The sequence below is a fragment of the Alexandromys fortis genome, unplaced genomic scaffold, assembly GCF_014885135.2.
Source record: "Alexandromys fortis isolate MF-2015 unplaced genomic scaffold, M_Fortis_MF-2015_v1.1 scaffold_21, whole genome shotgun sequence".
NCBI classification, from domain to species: Eukaryota; Metazoa; Chordata; class Mammalia; order Rodentia; family Cricetidae; genus Alexandromys; species Alexandromys fortis.
In genome coordinates, this window is record NW_026067905.1 from 1,361,888 (window position 1) to 1,378,393 (window position 16,506).

At 40.3% G+C, this 16,506-nt stretch overlaps 1 protein-coding gene across 4 annotated transcripts in view; it reads left to right on the forward strand.

Annotated features, from left to right (window-relative positions):
- The window catches only part of Abcc9 (ATP binding cassette subfamily C member 9), a 124,383-nt gene that overhangs the window by 16,389 nt on the left and 91,488 nt on the right, over positions 1-16,506 (forward strand). For all 4 annotated transcript variants that reach the window (XM_050135246.1, XM_050135244.1, XM_050135243.1 and 1 more), the window contains 6 exons: positions 2,505-2,671; positions 4,075-4,317; positions 7,649-7,843; positions 10,411-10,563; positions 11,259-11,414; positions 13,438-13,572. In XM_050135246.1, the coding sequence (XP_049991203.1) occupies positions 2,505-2,671; positions 4,075-4,317; positions 7,649-7,843; positions 10,411-10,563; positions 11,259-11,414; positions 13,438-13,572 (1,049 nt within the window). The remainder of the gene's footprint in view (positions 1-2,504; positions 2,672-4,074; positions 4,318-7,648; positions 7,844-10,410; positions 10,564-11,258; positions 11,415-13,437; positions 13,573-16,506) is intronic.

Below are 16,506 nucleotides of genomic sequence, written 5' to 3' on the forward strand. Positions count from 1 at the left end.
TTTCTTAATTTTTTACATAAAGTAGAATTTACGTAGAATGTTTTCTAGTGTGTACAGGAACTATCCTTTCACATGGATTATTAGATATACTCGGTTAAATTTCTAAGCATTTGGAGACATCTAGCTAGCTTCCCAAGCAGAAAGACTCGGAGGTGACTGCTCTGTTTCTGTGCGTGGCGTTCCTAATCTGTCACATATTCTCCTGAGGTCAAGGAGGCTCCAACAACATGTGGCAAGGACAAATGTTCAAAGTCCGTTGGTCCACTGCTGACCAGCAGTGCAGGTCCTGCTGTCATCACTTGACTTGCGTTTGTTGAGAGAATCCAGATGACATGTGCTTCGACTCACAGCATGTGAAAACTGCCAGACAAGTGTAGGCTGTTTTAAGTTGTTAAGTGTCTGTCAAGTGTTAGCAACAAGCAGAGGTGACAGGCATTGCTCTTGACTTTAAAAAAATGTAACACTTTTGTTTATTTTATTTTATTGTTTTCATTTTATGTGTACGGGTATTTTTGCTGACATGTGTATATGTGTACCATGTATATACTCGAGAAGATACTGGATTTCCTGGAATTACAGATGGTTGTGAGCTACCATGTGGGTTCTAGGAATTGAACTTGGGTCCTCTGGAAGGACAGCCAGTGCTCTTAACTGCTGAGTCATCTCTCCAACTTTGTTTTTGACATTTTCTCTGTGTGTGTGTGAGAAAGGGTCTCAATATGTAGTTCAGGTTGACCTCAAACTTCTGATTCTCTTGCATCTGATTAGTGTTCCAAGTTCTGGGGTTACAGGCATGAATCACCATTCCCAGTTTTATTTTAAAATTTAATTACATTGTGAAATGAATACAACCATACTATGAATGGTTCCTGTTGCTTTGTTTCCTTCATTTTTGTATTGTGTCCAGATGCCTATGCATGTTCATATATGTGTGGACACATGAATGCATAGGTGCAGTTGCATAAATGTGCACGTGTGCGGCTGCCTCAGGTGGAAGTTAGGAATCATCCTCATTGCTCTTCTGCCTTATTCACTGAGGTAGAGCCTTTCCTATGACCCAAGAGTTCACCAATACAGCTGCTCTGACTAGCCAGTCTGCTCCAGGGGTCCCTTGTCTCTGCCCTCTGGGTGCTGGAAATACAGGTGGTTCACTGAGACCACTCAGCACTCATGTGGGTCTAGGGATCTGAACCCCAGTCCTCACGCTGGCGGCTTATGCAATAATTGCTTTGACTGCTGAGTTATATCTCATTTTTGTTTTGATTTTATTATGCCTTTCTTCCTAATTATCAGCTCCATGGTCAGTTATTGTGAAGGTATAGTCTGAAGGTGGTGAGTAGATCTTATAACGCCAAAGACTGGATAGTTTCACTGACATCAAATAATATGAGATGCTTGAGAGTGTCTAGATCTTGAAGTTTTCATTGGGCCACTCATAATTTGATTGTTGAGAAATAGACCCTTTTAAGGCCGGGTGTGATGGAGCACACTTTTAATAATCCTAACACTTGGAAGGCAGAGGCAGGCAGATCTCTGTGAGTTCCAGGCCAGTCTGGTCTACAAAGCAAGTTCCAAGACAGCCAGGGTTGTTACATAGAGATACCTTGTCTCAAAAATACAAAAACCAAAACCAAAAAACTCTTTTATTGTTATTAGAATATTAATGACATTTTTTCTTCCAGCTAATATTTCATCCTGAAGTCTACTTGTCTTATAGTTAATATGGTTTCTCCAGGATCCTATGCTTCCTAGTTTTCCATCATGTATTCTCAACCTGTTTCTAGTATTTAAGGTGAATCTCTTTAGACAGTGGATTATTTGGTCTGGTAATATCCCTTAAATTTATCTCCATTTCTGCATACATCTTCAGCTTAAAATCCCTGATATATGTTGAGTGTTGAAGCCAATGTACACCCTGCTTCAGGGAGGAAAGGAGAGCACTCTGAAGCATTCTGGCTCTGCTAAATGTTACCCAGACTGGATTGTCTGGTGTGTTCTAGATTCATCTTTATCCTGTATTCGATTGTAAGGACCCCAGTACAGAGCAGACTACTTTCGTGTCCGCAGAGCTATAGATATCTTTTTGCTTCTCACTCGCATTCATGGTATGATGCTGGCTGTGGTGGTGAGGAGCTAGGTGTCAAGGACTAGGCTGCTCTTCAGGGTCATTGCTTGTTTCTGTGTCCTGCAGATGGCTGTGCTGTTTAAAGCTACTTGTTTGAGAAGCATCTCTTCCTCCTTGAAGGTTAACAGTACAGCAGAAGCTCTGCCCCACAGCTGTATCAATCTCACGGTGATTCCATGCCAACAATGATCCACACACACTAGGAACTACAATGTTCCTACCTAAACAATAAATTACACAGATAACAAGTTGTTAATTCTTTATGTAACTGAAGGTCTTAAGGAGTATACATAGACAAACCACTTTAGAGACTGACAGAATCCTATATATTTATGTTGAAATGTTAGTGGTTTTACATTTCCCCTTTCTCTTTCTGCAGCTTTATTCCTATATTGGGTGATGGCCTTTATCACAAAGACAATAAAGTTGGTCAAATACTGGCAGTTGGGGTGGGGAGTGTCAGATCTGCGCTTCTGCATCACAGGAGTGATGGTAATCTTGAATGGGCTGCTGATGGCTGTGGAGATCAACGTCATCCGGGTCAGAGTGAGTACCAATGGCATTTGTGTGATGACTGCCGCTTAAGACCACAGCCTTACAGACTACAGCCAAACAGGAATAGGTAGTGTTTCTGAAGTGGGGGGTATGTGAAAGAAAGGATATGTGATTTATTTGTGTTACACTTAAAAAAGAAAGGGTTTACTAGGGGTAATAACAGTTTCAGGAGATTAGAGTTCATGTTCATCATGGCAAGCATGGTGGCAAGCAAGTAGGAGGACAAGCAGGCAGGCAGGCAGGCATGGCACTGGAACAGTAGTTGTGAGCTTATATCTTGATCCACAAACATGAAACAGATAGACAGAGATATAGATAGATAGGTAAATAGATAGATACATAAATAGATAGATAAATGATAGATAGATAGATGATAGATAGATGATAGATAGATAGATAGATAGATAGATAGATAGATAGATAGATAGATAGATAGACAGACAGACAGACAGACAGACGGAGAGACTGGGAATAGCACCAGTCTTTTGAAATTATGAAACCCACCCTCAGTGACACACCATCTTTAACAAGGCCACATCTCTTAATTCTTCCCAAACAATTTCACCACCTGAGGACCAAGTATTTACCTCTATGAGCCTGTGTGTGTGTGTGTGTGTGTGTGTGTGTGTGCATGTGTGTTAATGTCTCAGAATCTGTGTGAACCAGACTCTATTTATGCTCGCACAGGTAGTAATTGAACTATTCATCCATGACTGGTCAAAGACATGTCTGGGTTTATCAAAATATGAATCTTGAATTTGATGACTATAGAGAAGATAGTTTTCTCTACTCTTCTCATTTCCCTGATGAGGAGTCTATAGTAGTAACTAGATACATGTCCAACATGCAGTAGTTAAAACCATAGTTAAGGCACACAGAGCCTGTGCTTTCAATTCTTCTGGACTTTCGGTTCTTAATGCTTCATTGTGTGAGATACTACTAGCACTAACACAGTTTTCAATATTTATTTTCTATCAAATAACTTTATGAGTAGAACGATGCACACTGCAATGAATGTGCATAACAAACAATAAAAGTTAGCCAAACCATGTAACTCAACAATGGTGCTAAAATCTCAATGATTTGATAGAGCGATCTTCATTATATTACCCCTATCATAGGATAAAAATAGGTTCTTTTAATGGACTAATTAATATTTCAGAATTGTCTCCAAATGGTTTCAATATGGAATTCTGACAACTAGCTGGTTAGTCTAAGGAAAGTAAGGGAGAAACATTGCAAGGATATTTCAGAATGCAATGGAAAGAACCATAAATTAAAACATGAGTTTTGGCTGCCTTAAACAAAAATGTGGGAAAGGTTGTGGTTTTACTTTTAGTCTGTGGAGAGAGAAGTAAGCTAAAGGTCACACTGTGGAATTCTTCCTCCTGCAGAGATATGTTTTCTTCATGAATCCTCAGAAAGTGAAGCCTCCCGAAGACCTCCAGGACCTGGGTGTGAGGTTCCTCCAGCCATTTGTGAATTTACTCTCCAAAGCAACGTACTGGTGGATGAACACGCTAATCATATCTGCTCACAGGAAGCCTATTGATCTGAAGGCGATTGGGAAGTTGCCGATTGCAATGAGGGCGGTGACAAATTATGTTTGCCTGAAGGATGCCTATGAAGAACAAAAGGTAATGGCATTTGTCTTCGATATCTATAACCTGAGAGGGGGGAAGAGAGGAAGAGAGAGAGAGAGAGAGAGAGAGAGAGAGAGAGAGAGAGAGAGAGAGAGAGAGAGAGAGAAGGCTCAGCAAATGTGAAAGTACAAAGCTCATTAATATCTGGCCAAAGGAATATAGATTTTTTTCCCCATCTATCTCACCCAGTAGTTTGACTTTATCTTGATTACACAACCAGGGAAAAAGAGGAAGGGCTACTGGAGTAAAAAGATGTAATGATTGTTGTCCCTAGTCAGATAAGGAAGGACAGTGGGGGCACAGTTTTTTCCCCAGGACACGTGCTCAAGTACACATTAAATGAGCTCAGGGTCTGGAGAGATGGCTCAGTGGTTCAGAGCACTTGCTGCTCTTCCAGAGGTCTTGGTTTGATTCTCAGCACCTACAGAATGGCTCATCCCCATCTATCACTCCATTCCCAGGAGATCCAATGCCATCTTACGACTTTGGAGGGTACTGCACACACATGGTACACAAACATACAGAAGGTAAAATGACCATACACTTAAAACATAATAAGTTGAGCGACCCCATGTAACTAACCTGTTACTGTAGAATATTAATAGCTCATACATTTTAATTCTTCTCAAGTATCTTGGGAATAACTTTTCTAATTATGATTAAAATATGATATATATACTATATATCATATATTATAATATACTATATATTATAGTAGGCTTTCTCTCTGGACCACCAACCAGCTCCCAAACAAGACATGGAGACTTATTATAAGTTATGAATGCTCAGCCTTATCTTATGTTTCTCCCAGGAGTTTTTATAGCTTTATTTACCCTATTTATCTTCATCTACATTTTTCCTTGGGGCATTTACCTTTGTTTTCATTCTGTATATCCTACTCTGTGTCTGGCTGGCTGACTCCAGGCATCTCCCTCTCCTTCTCCCTTCTCTCTTTTTGCTCTCTTCTCAAACCTACATTTCTCCTCCTCCTAGTTCTCTCTGCCCACCAATCCCATCTATCCATCTACTGCCTAGCTATTTGCTATCCCAGTTTTTTATTAGACCAATCAGATGCCTTAGGCTTAGGCAGGTAAGGTAAAACAGCAACACAGCTTTACATAGTTAAATAAATGCAGCATAAACAAATGTAACAATTTTTGCCTAGTTAAACAAATACAGCATAAACAAATGCAATACTTATTTACATAGTTAAAGTAATATCCCACAACATATGTTCATTAATAATTACCCTTGCCCTTCTTTTGGTTTCTTGAGATAGGATTTCTCTTTGTAACAGTCCTAGTTGTCCTAGAATTTGCTTTGTAGATTAGGCTGGCCCTGAATTCATAGAGATCTGCCTGCCTCTGCCTCTTGAGTGCTGGGATTAAAGGGATGTGCCACCAGGCCCAGCACTAATAACCTCTGATATTTCATATTGATTATTAACAAATTGGTCCTGCAGTTCAGACTTGGAAACTATAGATATTAAAGGAGTGTCAACTCTTATTTTAAATATTATCATAAATGTATTCAAAAGTTGACTGCTTCTAGAACTTTTTTGTTTTAATAATTTCCTAAAATATTAAAAATAAGTGATATTTCATTATAAAAATACTCCTGCTTTATTCTTTGACAAGTTCATACATGTATACAGTGCATCTCAATCCTACTTATTCCTTTGGAAATTTGAAATTTGTCTTGTTACCATTTCAAACAGTCCTGGGTGTGATGACACATAGTTGTAGATGTATTTGGTTACAACTGTCTGTAAAATGTTGGTATTCATAATGATGAAAGGGAATCTTGCATGCTGAATCAGTTAAAGAGCTATTTTTGGCAACTATAAATGAAAATTAGCTAAGTGTTTATGGTAAATGAACCTCGTATATCAGAATTCTGTGTTTTGAAATTGCTATTGCAGAAGAAGGTTGCTTCGAATGGGCCTGAGTCATTTTTCTGGTTTCCCTTGAGGAAAGTATTGTATCAAAGTGTGTACATTTCTCTGCTAAAGTAAATATGTAAAATATAGACTAAAGTTACCTCAGGTTTCCTGCACAATTTCTATGTATAGCTTGAATTTGCCATGCTCATGTACTGTGAGTAAACCAGAGAAAATGAAGAAATCACTGACTCTAAAGGGCAACTGAATAGGAAAGACAAATTCTATTCCATTGTGTGTGTTTGCATGCATGTGGCGGCCATATAATAGTCATAGGTTGCCTTAGGAGATTTTCCATCTGTTTTTTGAGACAGGGTCTCTCAGCAGGACACAGGACTCCTCTGTGAGGTATTTTGGTTGGCCAGTGAGCCCCAGGGATGCCTCCCTAGTGTTAGGAATCTGAGTCACAATGCCTGGCTTTTTTCATGTGATTTCTGATGATTGAACTCAAGTCCTCATTCTTTTAAGGCAAGTGGTTTACCAGCTAAACTATGCCCCAGCCTTTTATTCCATTGAGTTGTCTTCATTGCCACCATAGACAGTCAGGCCTTAAAGTCTTAACAAAAGATGGCCAATGTGTGATTCAATGCTTACTTTGAGCATGTATCCATTTTTTCTTTTTCAAACACAAGTCTCCAACAATTTAAAAATGAACTGACTACTACTCTTCATGAAGCTAAGAAAATGTGAAAGACAAATCATGGGAGATCATCTATTTTAGCTTAAGGGATTATGACTGGGAACCTTTTATGAATACAAAATTCAAACATATTTGAATATTCAAACATGTGAGCCTATGGCGCCATTTTATTCAAATCTCTATAATATGTATGTGTGTGGACACTTGCACTCAATAGCTTATATGTAGAGATCAGGGGACAATTTGTAGGAGTGGATTCTGGGGATTGATCTCAGGTGACCAGGCTTGGTGGCAGGCACCTTACCTCACTGAACCATCTTGCCTATCCCCCTCACAGTATTTTTGAAAGGAAATACATGGTTGGAGCCTCATAACACCTTACCTTATCTCTCATCATCTTGTTTTTTTATATGATTTTCTTTGGTTATATTCATGACTGATACATATTTTCCAAGCTCAACAGAACTAGATATGAATTTGTCCATAAGAATCCCCTGTCATCCCTTGACAACTAAAAATAATGCAGAGATATAGAAGAACTAGCTTATATACTATGTTGTATCTGTTTCATTGTGGAGGGTCTGATAGCTACTATCTTTATAAGATGCAAGGATGCAGAATTTTCCATGTTGCACTGAAATTTCCTCAATTATTTTTAGGTCTTTACAATATCATTGGGATTTCAGAAAGCATATCACTGTCAGTTGCTGCTTCATGGTTTTACTTGGGTCTCTTGTTTGTTTCAGAAAAAAGTTGCAGACCATCCGAATCGAACCCCATCCATATGGCTGGCCATGTACAGAGCTTTTGGGAGACCAATCTTACTGAGCAGCACGTTCCGATACTTAGCTGACTTGCTGGGGTTTGCTGGTCCTCTCTGTATTTCTGGAATAGTCCAGAGTGTGAATGAAACCAAGAACAAGACAAACAGCACAGCAGGAGTAAGTTCATGTTTTTCTTTTTATTATTTAGCTTGTGTTTGCATTAGTTACTTTTTATTGCTATGAAGACACCGTGACCAAGGAAACTCATAGAAGATAGTTTGTTGGATGATTATAGTTCCAGAGGGCTAGACTCTGTGACCATCATGAGACCATCATGATGGCAGCAGACAGGCAGGCATGGTGTTGGAGCAGTAGCTGAGAGCTAACATCTTGATCCATGAACATGAGGCAGAGAAATGCATAACCGGGAGTGTCATGTTATTGAAACCTGAAAGCCTGCTCTCTGTGACACAGCTCCTCTATCTAGGCCACACCTCCTAATCCTTCCTGAGCAGTTCCACAAACTAGGTTCCAGTATTCAAACATAGGAGCCTATGGGGGACATTGTTACTCAGATCACTACAGCGTGTATGTGTGTGGACATGTGAATGACATAGCTAACATGTGGAGATCAGAGGACAAGTCATGGGAGTAGAGTGTGTTCTCTCTTTCCATCATGTGGTTCTGGGGGATTGGCCTCAGGTCATCAGTCTTGGTGGCAAGCACCTTTATTCTCTGAGCCATCTTGCCTGGCTCACAGTACTTTAGAAAGGAAATACATTATTGGATGATTACATTGTAATTGCCACTTTATTAATGTAGTAATATGAGAAATTCAAGCAAGCTTTTTTTATAGAGAAAATGAATGTTTAAGTAAAACTAATAATTTTCCTTCTAGAGAAAATTATATATATATATATTATATGAATGTAAATACCCATTAAAATTATTATTCCTAAGAATTGGAGCTTATAAATATTTCACAATCACCCTTCATGAGTAAGAAACTTTTTGCAAAAATTTCACATTCGTTATTTTACTTGATTTTTATAGTAATCTTTAAATAGGATGTGAGGACATTAAATCACTGTTTCAAAGCTCTGTGGCAACAGTATGAGCAATGTGGTTTTTAATAGTGTATATTCTTCTTTGCTGTTTTGTGTGTGTGTGTGTGTGTGCATGTGTATTTTCAGGTGAGTATGTATGTATGTGTGAGCGTATGTGTGTGTGTAGACCAGAGGTTGACATTGGGTGTTCTACTCAATCATTCTTCCGCCTTAATGCTTTTCGAGACAAGCTTATCACTGAGTTAAATTGACTAAAACTGGGTGGCCACTGAGCCCTAGTGAGCCTCCTGTCTCCATTTCCTGTCAGGAAAGGGCTTGATACCTAAGCATAAGGAACTAGGTTATTCAGTAGCTGTGTAGAAAAATCCAGGCTTAACAGCCCACACCTGAACTGCAGGGTAAGAAAATGGAGTCGGGGTAAGAGTGGAGGGGGGGTCACATGCCTGAACTAGGGCTGGGAGAATGGAGTCGGGGTAAGAGTGGAGGTTCACATGCCTGAAGTAGGACTGGGAGAATGGAGGTGGGGTAGGAGTGGGGGTTCACATGCCTGAACTAGGGCTTGGAGAATGGAGTGGGGGTTCACATGCTGAAGACAGATGAAGAAGCCAATAGAAGTAAAAATCTTACTAATTAAAAAGAACACTTTATTAAACCAGGTGGTGGTGTCGCACACCTTTTATCCCAGTACTCAGGAAGCAGAGGCAGGCAGATCTCTATGAGTTTGAGGCCAGCCTGGTCTACAAAGCTAGTTCCAGGACAGGCATCAAAGCTACAGAGAGAAACCCTAACTCAAAGAACCAAAACCAACCAACCAAACAAACAAATAAATACACTTTACTGAAATCCCCTCACAAATAACAGCGTCACATATTTAGCTCAAGTTCGTCATCTGAACAAACGCTTGCTTGCCTAGTCCCTAACTCCATCCATCTCCTCAGACTTTGCTGCAGTTAGAACGGCCATTCTGAAGCCACAAAATTTGCTTGCGGTTTTACACTTCGCCTCCAATTACATGTTCATTCACTTATTGACCACAATAAAAGGAGGAGGAGGAGACGGGGACTACGAAGGAGTTGAAACTACAAAATCTGTGTGCTTTCTAGACTCCGGCACAATACTAGATTTCAATAATAAAAGGTGGAGCCTGACTTTAGTAATGCTGTGTGCTTCATTGACTGTAGCCATGTATTTTCTTGTCCCTCTGATGGGGTCAGTCATTTTCCTTCTGAGACAAATTTTCACAAGTCACCGTTTCTTCCTGGATATGACACAGGTGAAATGAATGACATGTTTTAACACTTGTCTCACTAGGCACGAATTAGGATACATGGAAACTGGAAGAAGTTAACTGTGTATAATGTTAAAGACCATGGGCAAGGGTAGCTCAGTCAGTCAACTTCTTGACTGACAAGCAAAACAGCCTGGTGATTTATGATTATCATGGCAGCACTGGGGAAATGGAGACAGGAAAGCCCCTGGGGCTCAACCCCAGTCAATCTAGTTGACCTGGTGAACTTCAGACCAATAAGAGAGCCCGTCTCAAGGGAGATAGATGTCTTCATTGTAAGAACATTGAGTTAAATTGAAAATCATGTATCCTTTAAGAAATACAAATTATACGTCTGGTAGATGAAAAAGCTGGTTTTAATTTGGTTTCTTCTCCTTCTCTGGGATAAGATTTCAGAGACGCTCTCATCGAAGGAATTCCTGGACAACGCCTACGTGCTGGCAGTCCTGCTCTTCCTGGCCCTTATCCTGCAAAGGACGTTTCTGCAGGCGTCCTACTATGTGACCATAGAGACTGGCATCAACCTCCGCGGGGCGCTGCTGGTATGTAGACCACAGGGACCTTTGTGTCTCGTAAATGCTGTGCACTGTGTATGGGTGAGACCACTAACAGGGAGGGAATGCCGCCACTCCACTTTGTTTGATATTGTGGCAGTAAACTTCTAGGATCTACTTCTTTTAAAATGTGTCATATAAAATAATGGACTTTATTGTAACATTTTCTATGCACATTTCATTATTCTCTCTCTCTTTCTCTCTCTCTTGCTGGTACCTTTCACCTCCTGAAAATAGCCCCTCCTGTTTCTGAGTCACACATATTCACTTACCCTCTCCAACCCCCAACTTTGAACCTTTTCCCCCTTCCTACAGCCCCTTCCCCCTCCCTTCTCATAGACCCTCTTGGCTTCCAGATCTGTAGCTTCTACTTCATGAAAGAAACACGAACTTAATGTGTGGGGGAACTTTCAAAATAACACGTTGAGAAAGATATTTCAAAAGTCTTGCATTTACCACCCTTTGTCTGTTTATTCACGAACATAATGTTTAAAGTTGAGTGTAGGTTTTAATTATAATCCTAGGAAATACGAGTTGATATTTAAAAACATGATTAGTTTAAGAAGATAGAGAGACTTGTAAATTTTCAAAAACTTAAAATAATTGTTTTTCCAATGGAAGTAACTAATTAGTGTTGGATTTAAGTTTGAAGCTTGGCATTCATCTTTCCCTTCTCCTCGTAGGCTATGATATACAATAAAATCCTTCGGCTCTCCACTTCCAACCTATCCATGGGTGAGATGACCCTGGGACAGATCAACAACTTGGTTGCCATAGAAACCAATCAGCTCATGTGGTTCTTGTTCCTGTGTCCCAATCTGTGGGCCATGCCTGTTCAGGTAGATCAATACACATAAGACACTCATTGGAAGGGGAAATAGAACAAACAGAGATGAGAATGCTTGGCTCAGGAAGGGGTTTACTGTTCGAATGTTCTAGTGTCCTTTGGCAAGTTTTGTAGACAAGGAATATGAGACTAAGGAATGTGAGCAGGTTAAAAAAAGTCTGATTTGGGATTACATTGCTTAAATTCCAGTGCCTGTGTGCCCCTTGCATGCATGGCTGTTGCACCCCTCAAAGTTTGGCTTTCTTTAACTTTACAATGGGCAGACTACACATATCTTCTTGGCATAGCTGTGGAAGTTGTCAAGTTCAAATAAGTCACTGGGGCCAAAGCATTGGAAAGAGGGTCTAACGTTTCATAGCACCTAGTATCCACTGGCTGTTGAATTTACTGTTCACATCCACACCCAGGTTTGGACTCTTTCATTCTGTCAAACTCCCACCAGCATTTCTGAACTCGAGTGGTCACTTCAAAACATCCCATGGCTTTAACTGGGTAGTTGAAACATGACAAGCTGAAGTGCTACTTAGTTATATATTATATAAAGTAGCATTTTAAGTGAGGCTTTTAAAATATGGGGTTTTCAGACCCCTGGATAAAACTGGCCAAAGAAACACTGCCAGATTTTTTTCTGGATTGCCATGTGGGGCATTTTTCATTATTTCAAAAGTCTCATCTTTAAATTGAAACTCACACTGTATCTACATTTATTAAAAGTAATAAAACAATAAAATGCAAGTTCTTAAATGTATTATTTATAATTTGTTTTTAGTGGAAATTCAAATTCATAAAATACAAGTGTTTGAGCGTAATGGAGAGCAAGCATGGGACCAGCCTCGGCTAGTTTAGCCAGCCTCAGCTATGTAGCAAGTTGGGAACCCCTCCCAGAAACCAAAAATAAAAAATGGATTAAAAAAAAAGAAAAATGAATGCAATAAAGTAGCTTGGGAGCCTTTGTAATTGGTTGGTTTTGTTTGTTTGTTGGATTGGAGCTTATTTATGTACTCTTAGCTGGTCTTGAACCCACAGCAACCTTCCTGCCCACAGCTCCCTGTTGTCTGAGGTTTCTGTCCTTCCCGGTTCCTGCTGTCATTAAGTCCCAAAGAAATCACTCAGAGGTCTGTCTACATTAACTAAACTGATTGGCCAAACACTGGTGGGAGTTTGACAGAATTAAGCTCAGGCTTCTTATTAACTCTTAAAACTCATATTAGCCCATTATTCTTGTCTATGTTAGCCACATGGCTCAGTACCTTATTCAGCAAGGCAGTGACATCTTGCTTGCTCTGTGGCTGGGCCAGGACTGCTGAGGATTGGGCTTCCTTTTTCTCAGAATTCTCCTGTTCTCATTGACCCGCCTCTACTTGTCTGGTTGTCCCACCTATACTTCCTGCCTGGCTACTGGCCAATCAGCATTTATTTAAAACATAATTGACAGAATACAAACCATTGTCCCACACCAGCTCCCTAGTGCTGGGGTCTAAAGGCTAGTGTCATCACACCCAGCTGTCTTCACAGGTTTGGTTAGTCCTAGCTTTCTTGTCTTAAATGACTTTTGGAGACACTAAGTAGGGAACTCTGTTCCCCAACAGCCCTCCTGTTCTCATGTGAAATGCTGCCAGTACTTTCTTTCCACAACTCTGAAAATTTAGTACAATTCCAAGGGAACCTAGAATATCAAGGTTATGATGAGTGACAGCCTTTTCCACCCTTTAAAATCTTTTCAAGTTGACGTCTGTGTTATCTGGTCAAAAACAACACCAGGAGATTGTTTTGCAGCTTCATGTAAAAGCCCAGCTTGACACCAGTTGTACAGATCGAAACACTAAAAATATATTCCCACCACTCAGCTGCACAAAGAAATCTTAGCAAAACCCAACTGTCACCACTGAGTTGATCCCCAAATAAACTTTGTATGATGATTAAGATAATTAAGAGTGTCCATTATCACTAATGACATTGCCCCTGTGGCTGGCTCCCACAGTTGGCTCACGCTCTCTTTCTGTGCTCCCTCCCAGATCATAATGGGAGTAATCCTGCTGTATAATTTGCTTGGATCAAGTGCGCTGGTTGGTGCTGCTGTCATTGTGCTTCTTGCTCCAATTCAGTACTTCATCGCAACGAAGCTAGCCGAGGCGCAGAAGAGCACGCTGGTGAGTCACATCCTTGGAAACATGATTAGGGAACTGAGTAGTGCTGACTGAGTTTTGTGTTTTTATAGTAGAAGAAGTCTATCCATTTCAATCTGGATAATTTAAAAATTGTATGCCTTATCCTGCCCTCCCCTCTCCTCCCCTGCCTTCTTCCTTCCTCTCCCCTCCCCCTCCCTCCCTCCCTCCCTTCCTCCCTCTCTCCTTCCCTCCTTCCCTTCCTTCTTCCCTTCTTCCTTCCTTCCTTCCTTCCTTTCTTCTCTATGCAACCCTGGCTGTCCTGAATTTTGCTATGTAGACCAGATTGGCCTGAAGTGACAGAGCTCTGCCTGTTTCTGACTCCTGAGTGTTGGGATTAAGGCGTTACAATTAATGCAATTCCTGGCCTCATTTGTATTCTTGGGGAGGGAATATGTATTTTTATTACTGCAAAAATACTTAAAATTGGTATCTATTCATTCTACATAACAAATTTCATGACAAGAATTTAGTATATGTTGAATGTATTCTATCTGTATCACCCACAACCCCTCTTTTTCTTCCATTAAACTCATTTGTTTTGCTAGACAGTTCCCACATCACTTCCATGTTATAAATACATGGATGAATTTATGTATCTGTGTAAAACCTAGGACTCACAGTTGACGGAAAACATGATTTTTGTCATTTTGAGTCTGATCTAATTTTCTTGTTATGAAGATCTCCGGTTGCACCCACGTTCTGAAAAGAGCATAGTTTTGTTCTCCTTCATGGTGGAATCAAACCCACTGTGTGCGCATGCCCTTTTTTTTTTTTTAATTCGTTTCCCTGTTGGTGGGCACTTCAATCGGTTCCAAAACTCAGCTACCATGACTGGTGCTGTATTGACATGGATGTGCCAATCTCTGGTGTGTCCATGTGGAGCCACGCGGATCAGGATTGAGAGGTGGTGTAGCTGAACCCTGTGGTAGATATAGCACTAGTCTTTTTGAAGAATTTCCACACTGATTTCTGTAGAGGCTGGGCAAGAACAACTCACAAAAGTAGGCCGGAAACTTGAGACTTGACTGTCCTAGTCTCACACTTTGAGAATCACAGGGGGCAAGGTTTTTGGACTTGTTTGATTTTATTTTGCTTTTTTTCTTTTGAGACAGGTTCTCACTCCGTAGCTCTGGCTGTCCTGGAATTCACTATGTAGATTGGGTTGGCCTTGAACTCACAAAGATCTGCCTGCCTCTGTCTCTCCAGTGCTGCAATTAGACGTGTGCACCATCACTCCTGGATGGGTCTTTTTTTGTTGCTGTTGTTATTTCATGATCTTTTTTATTTAAAAAATTTTAAATATTACATACTAGCCCTAGTTCCCTCTCTCTCCCCTTCTCTCACCCCAGCTTCTCCCATAACACCCCTATCTACTCCTCAGAAGGGGTAAGGCCCACTTGGGGAGTCAACAAAATCTGGTATACCAAGTTGAGGCAGGACTGACTGGATCTTTAAAAAAAAAAACTTGTCAAAAATTACTATTAAGCATATTTTGAGGCTACTGTGTGCCAGTTATGACAAGGAAGAAAGAACCAATCAGGGGTTACAAATCAGATTTGGTACATTTGAGGTTAAAGTCCCTCCAATGGTGACCTATCAGTGGCAGCCAATCCTACTGAGCGAATTCACAGTCATGTTGGCGGGCGGGGGGGGGGGGGGCAGGCCAATTATTGACCTTTTCTGGCTTGAATTTACCATGAATTTTTTTTACAAGAAATTAATCATCTTTGTTCACCAACTGAACCTCACAAGAAAAGTATGTCAGCTAGTAATAATTGGGCTGCTTTGTTTTTTGATCTGTAACCTCAAAACTGTTATCAAAATATCTTAATCTGATATCATTCTAAGGCTTTGTTTCAGTGCCCAACATTAAGATTTAAATAATTTAAGCTAACTGTGTTACTGAGAATCAATTGTTTTTCTTAATCATTAACCTAAGCCACAGTTTATATGGCTGCTTAATAGAAACTCATGTGTTCTTGCTGTGTGACACTTCCTTGTTTTATTTTTTATACTCTGCAGCCTCTGTTTTATCAGAGGTAGGGGTAACATTTATCCTATTTTTACCAATATTAATTTTTCCACTAAACTAACCTCTATAATAATCCCTTACTATATATATTTATTAAAGACCCTCACTCATCAAAATCCTATCTAAACTAACACTATTATTATATAAACTCATTGTTTCAGTTAAACAGTACAGTTTAGGAGAAAATAATCTTCATAATAATTCACAGGTAAAATTTCCCAGTAGAATGGGATGCTTCTATTAGATAAACACACTACATTACAGGCAGTGGGGATCTCCCCACATGCATTCACACCATGTCAGATACCAGAGGAAGATGGAAGGCACAGCTAAAGCCAGACATTCTGAGGACTGTGGTCTTGGGACCTCACCTATTCAAGATTCACCTACCAGGGTTTTATTTCCTGGTGGGCAAACCCCCTGAAGTCAACTGCCATCTGCTGCTCCGCAAACCTGGCCACTAGTACAAACCACCCACTTTCTCTTCACACTTGTTCTTCTGTGGTGGTGTGGAGGGGAGACCGCATCAACTGGAGCCATCTCACACTCGGTGCTAACACTCATACTTAGATGCAGCTGTTACTCAAGGACACCGTGGGAATCTGAAGAACGAGCTTTCATACACACTAAAGAAATAGAGATGGATGTGCCTCTAGGCGGACAGATATTTTGGAGTTATCTCCTTGGTCAGTTCTTCATTTTAAAGCTGAGGAAACTTCTTGCTTTGACAACATATGTGTTAAAGCTGGAATGGTTCAGAGAGTGTGTGTATGGACCCTGGACGTGGATGACACAAACTGAAGAAGCAGTCCATATTTTGTGTGCATTTATGTGTGTGTGTCCATGTGTTTGTGTGAGTGGCGTGTAACATATATATATATATA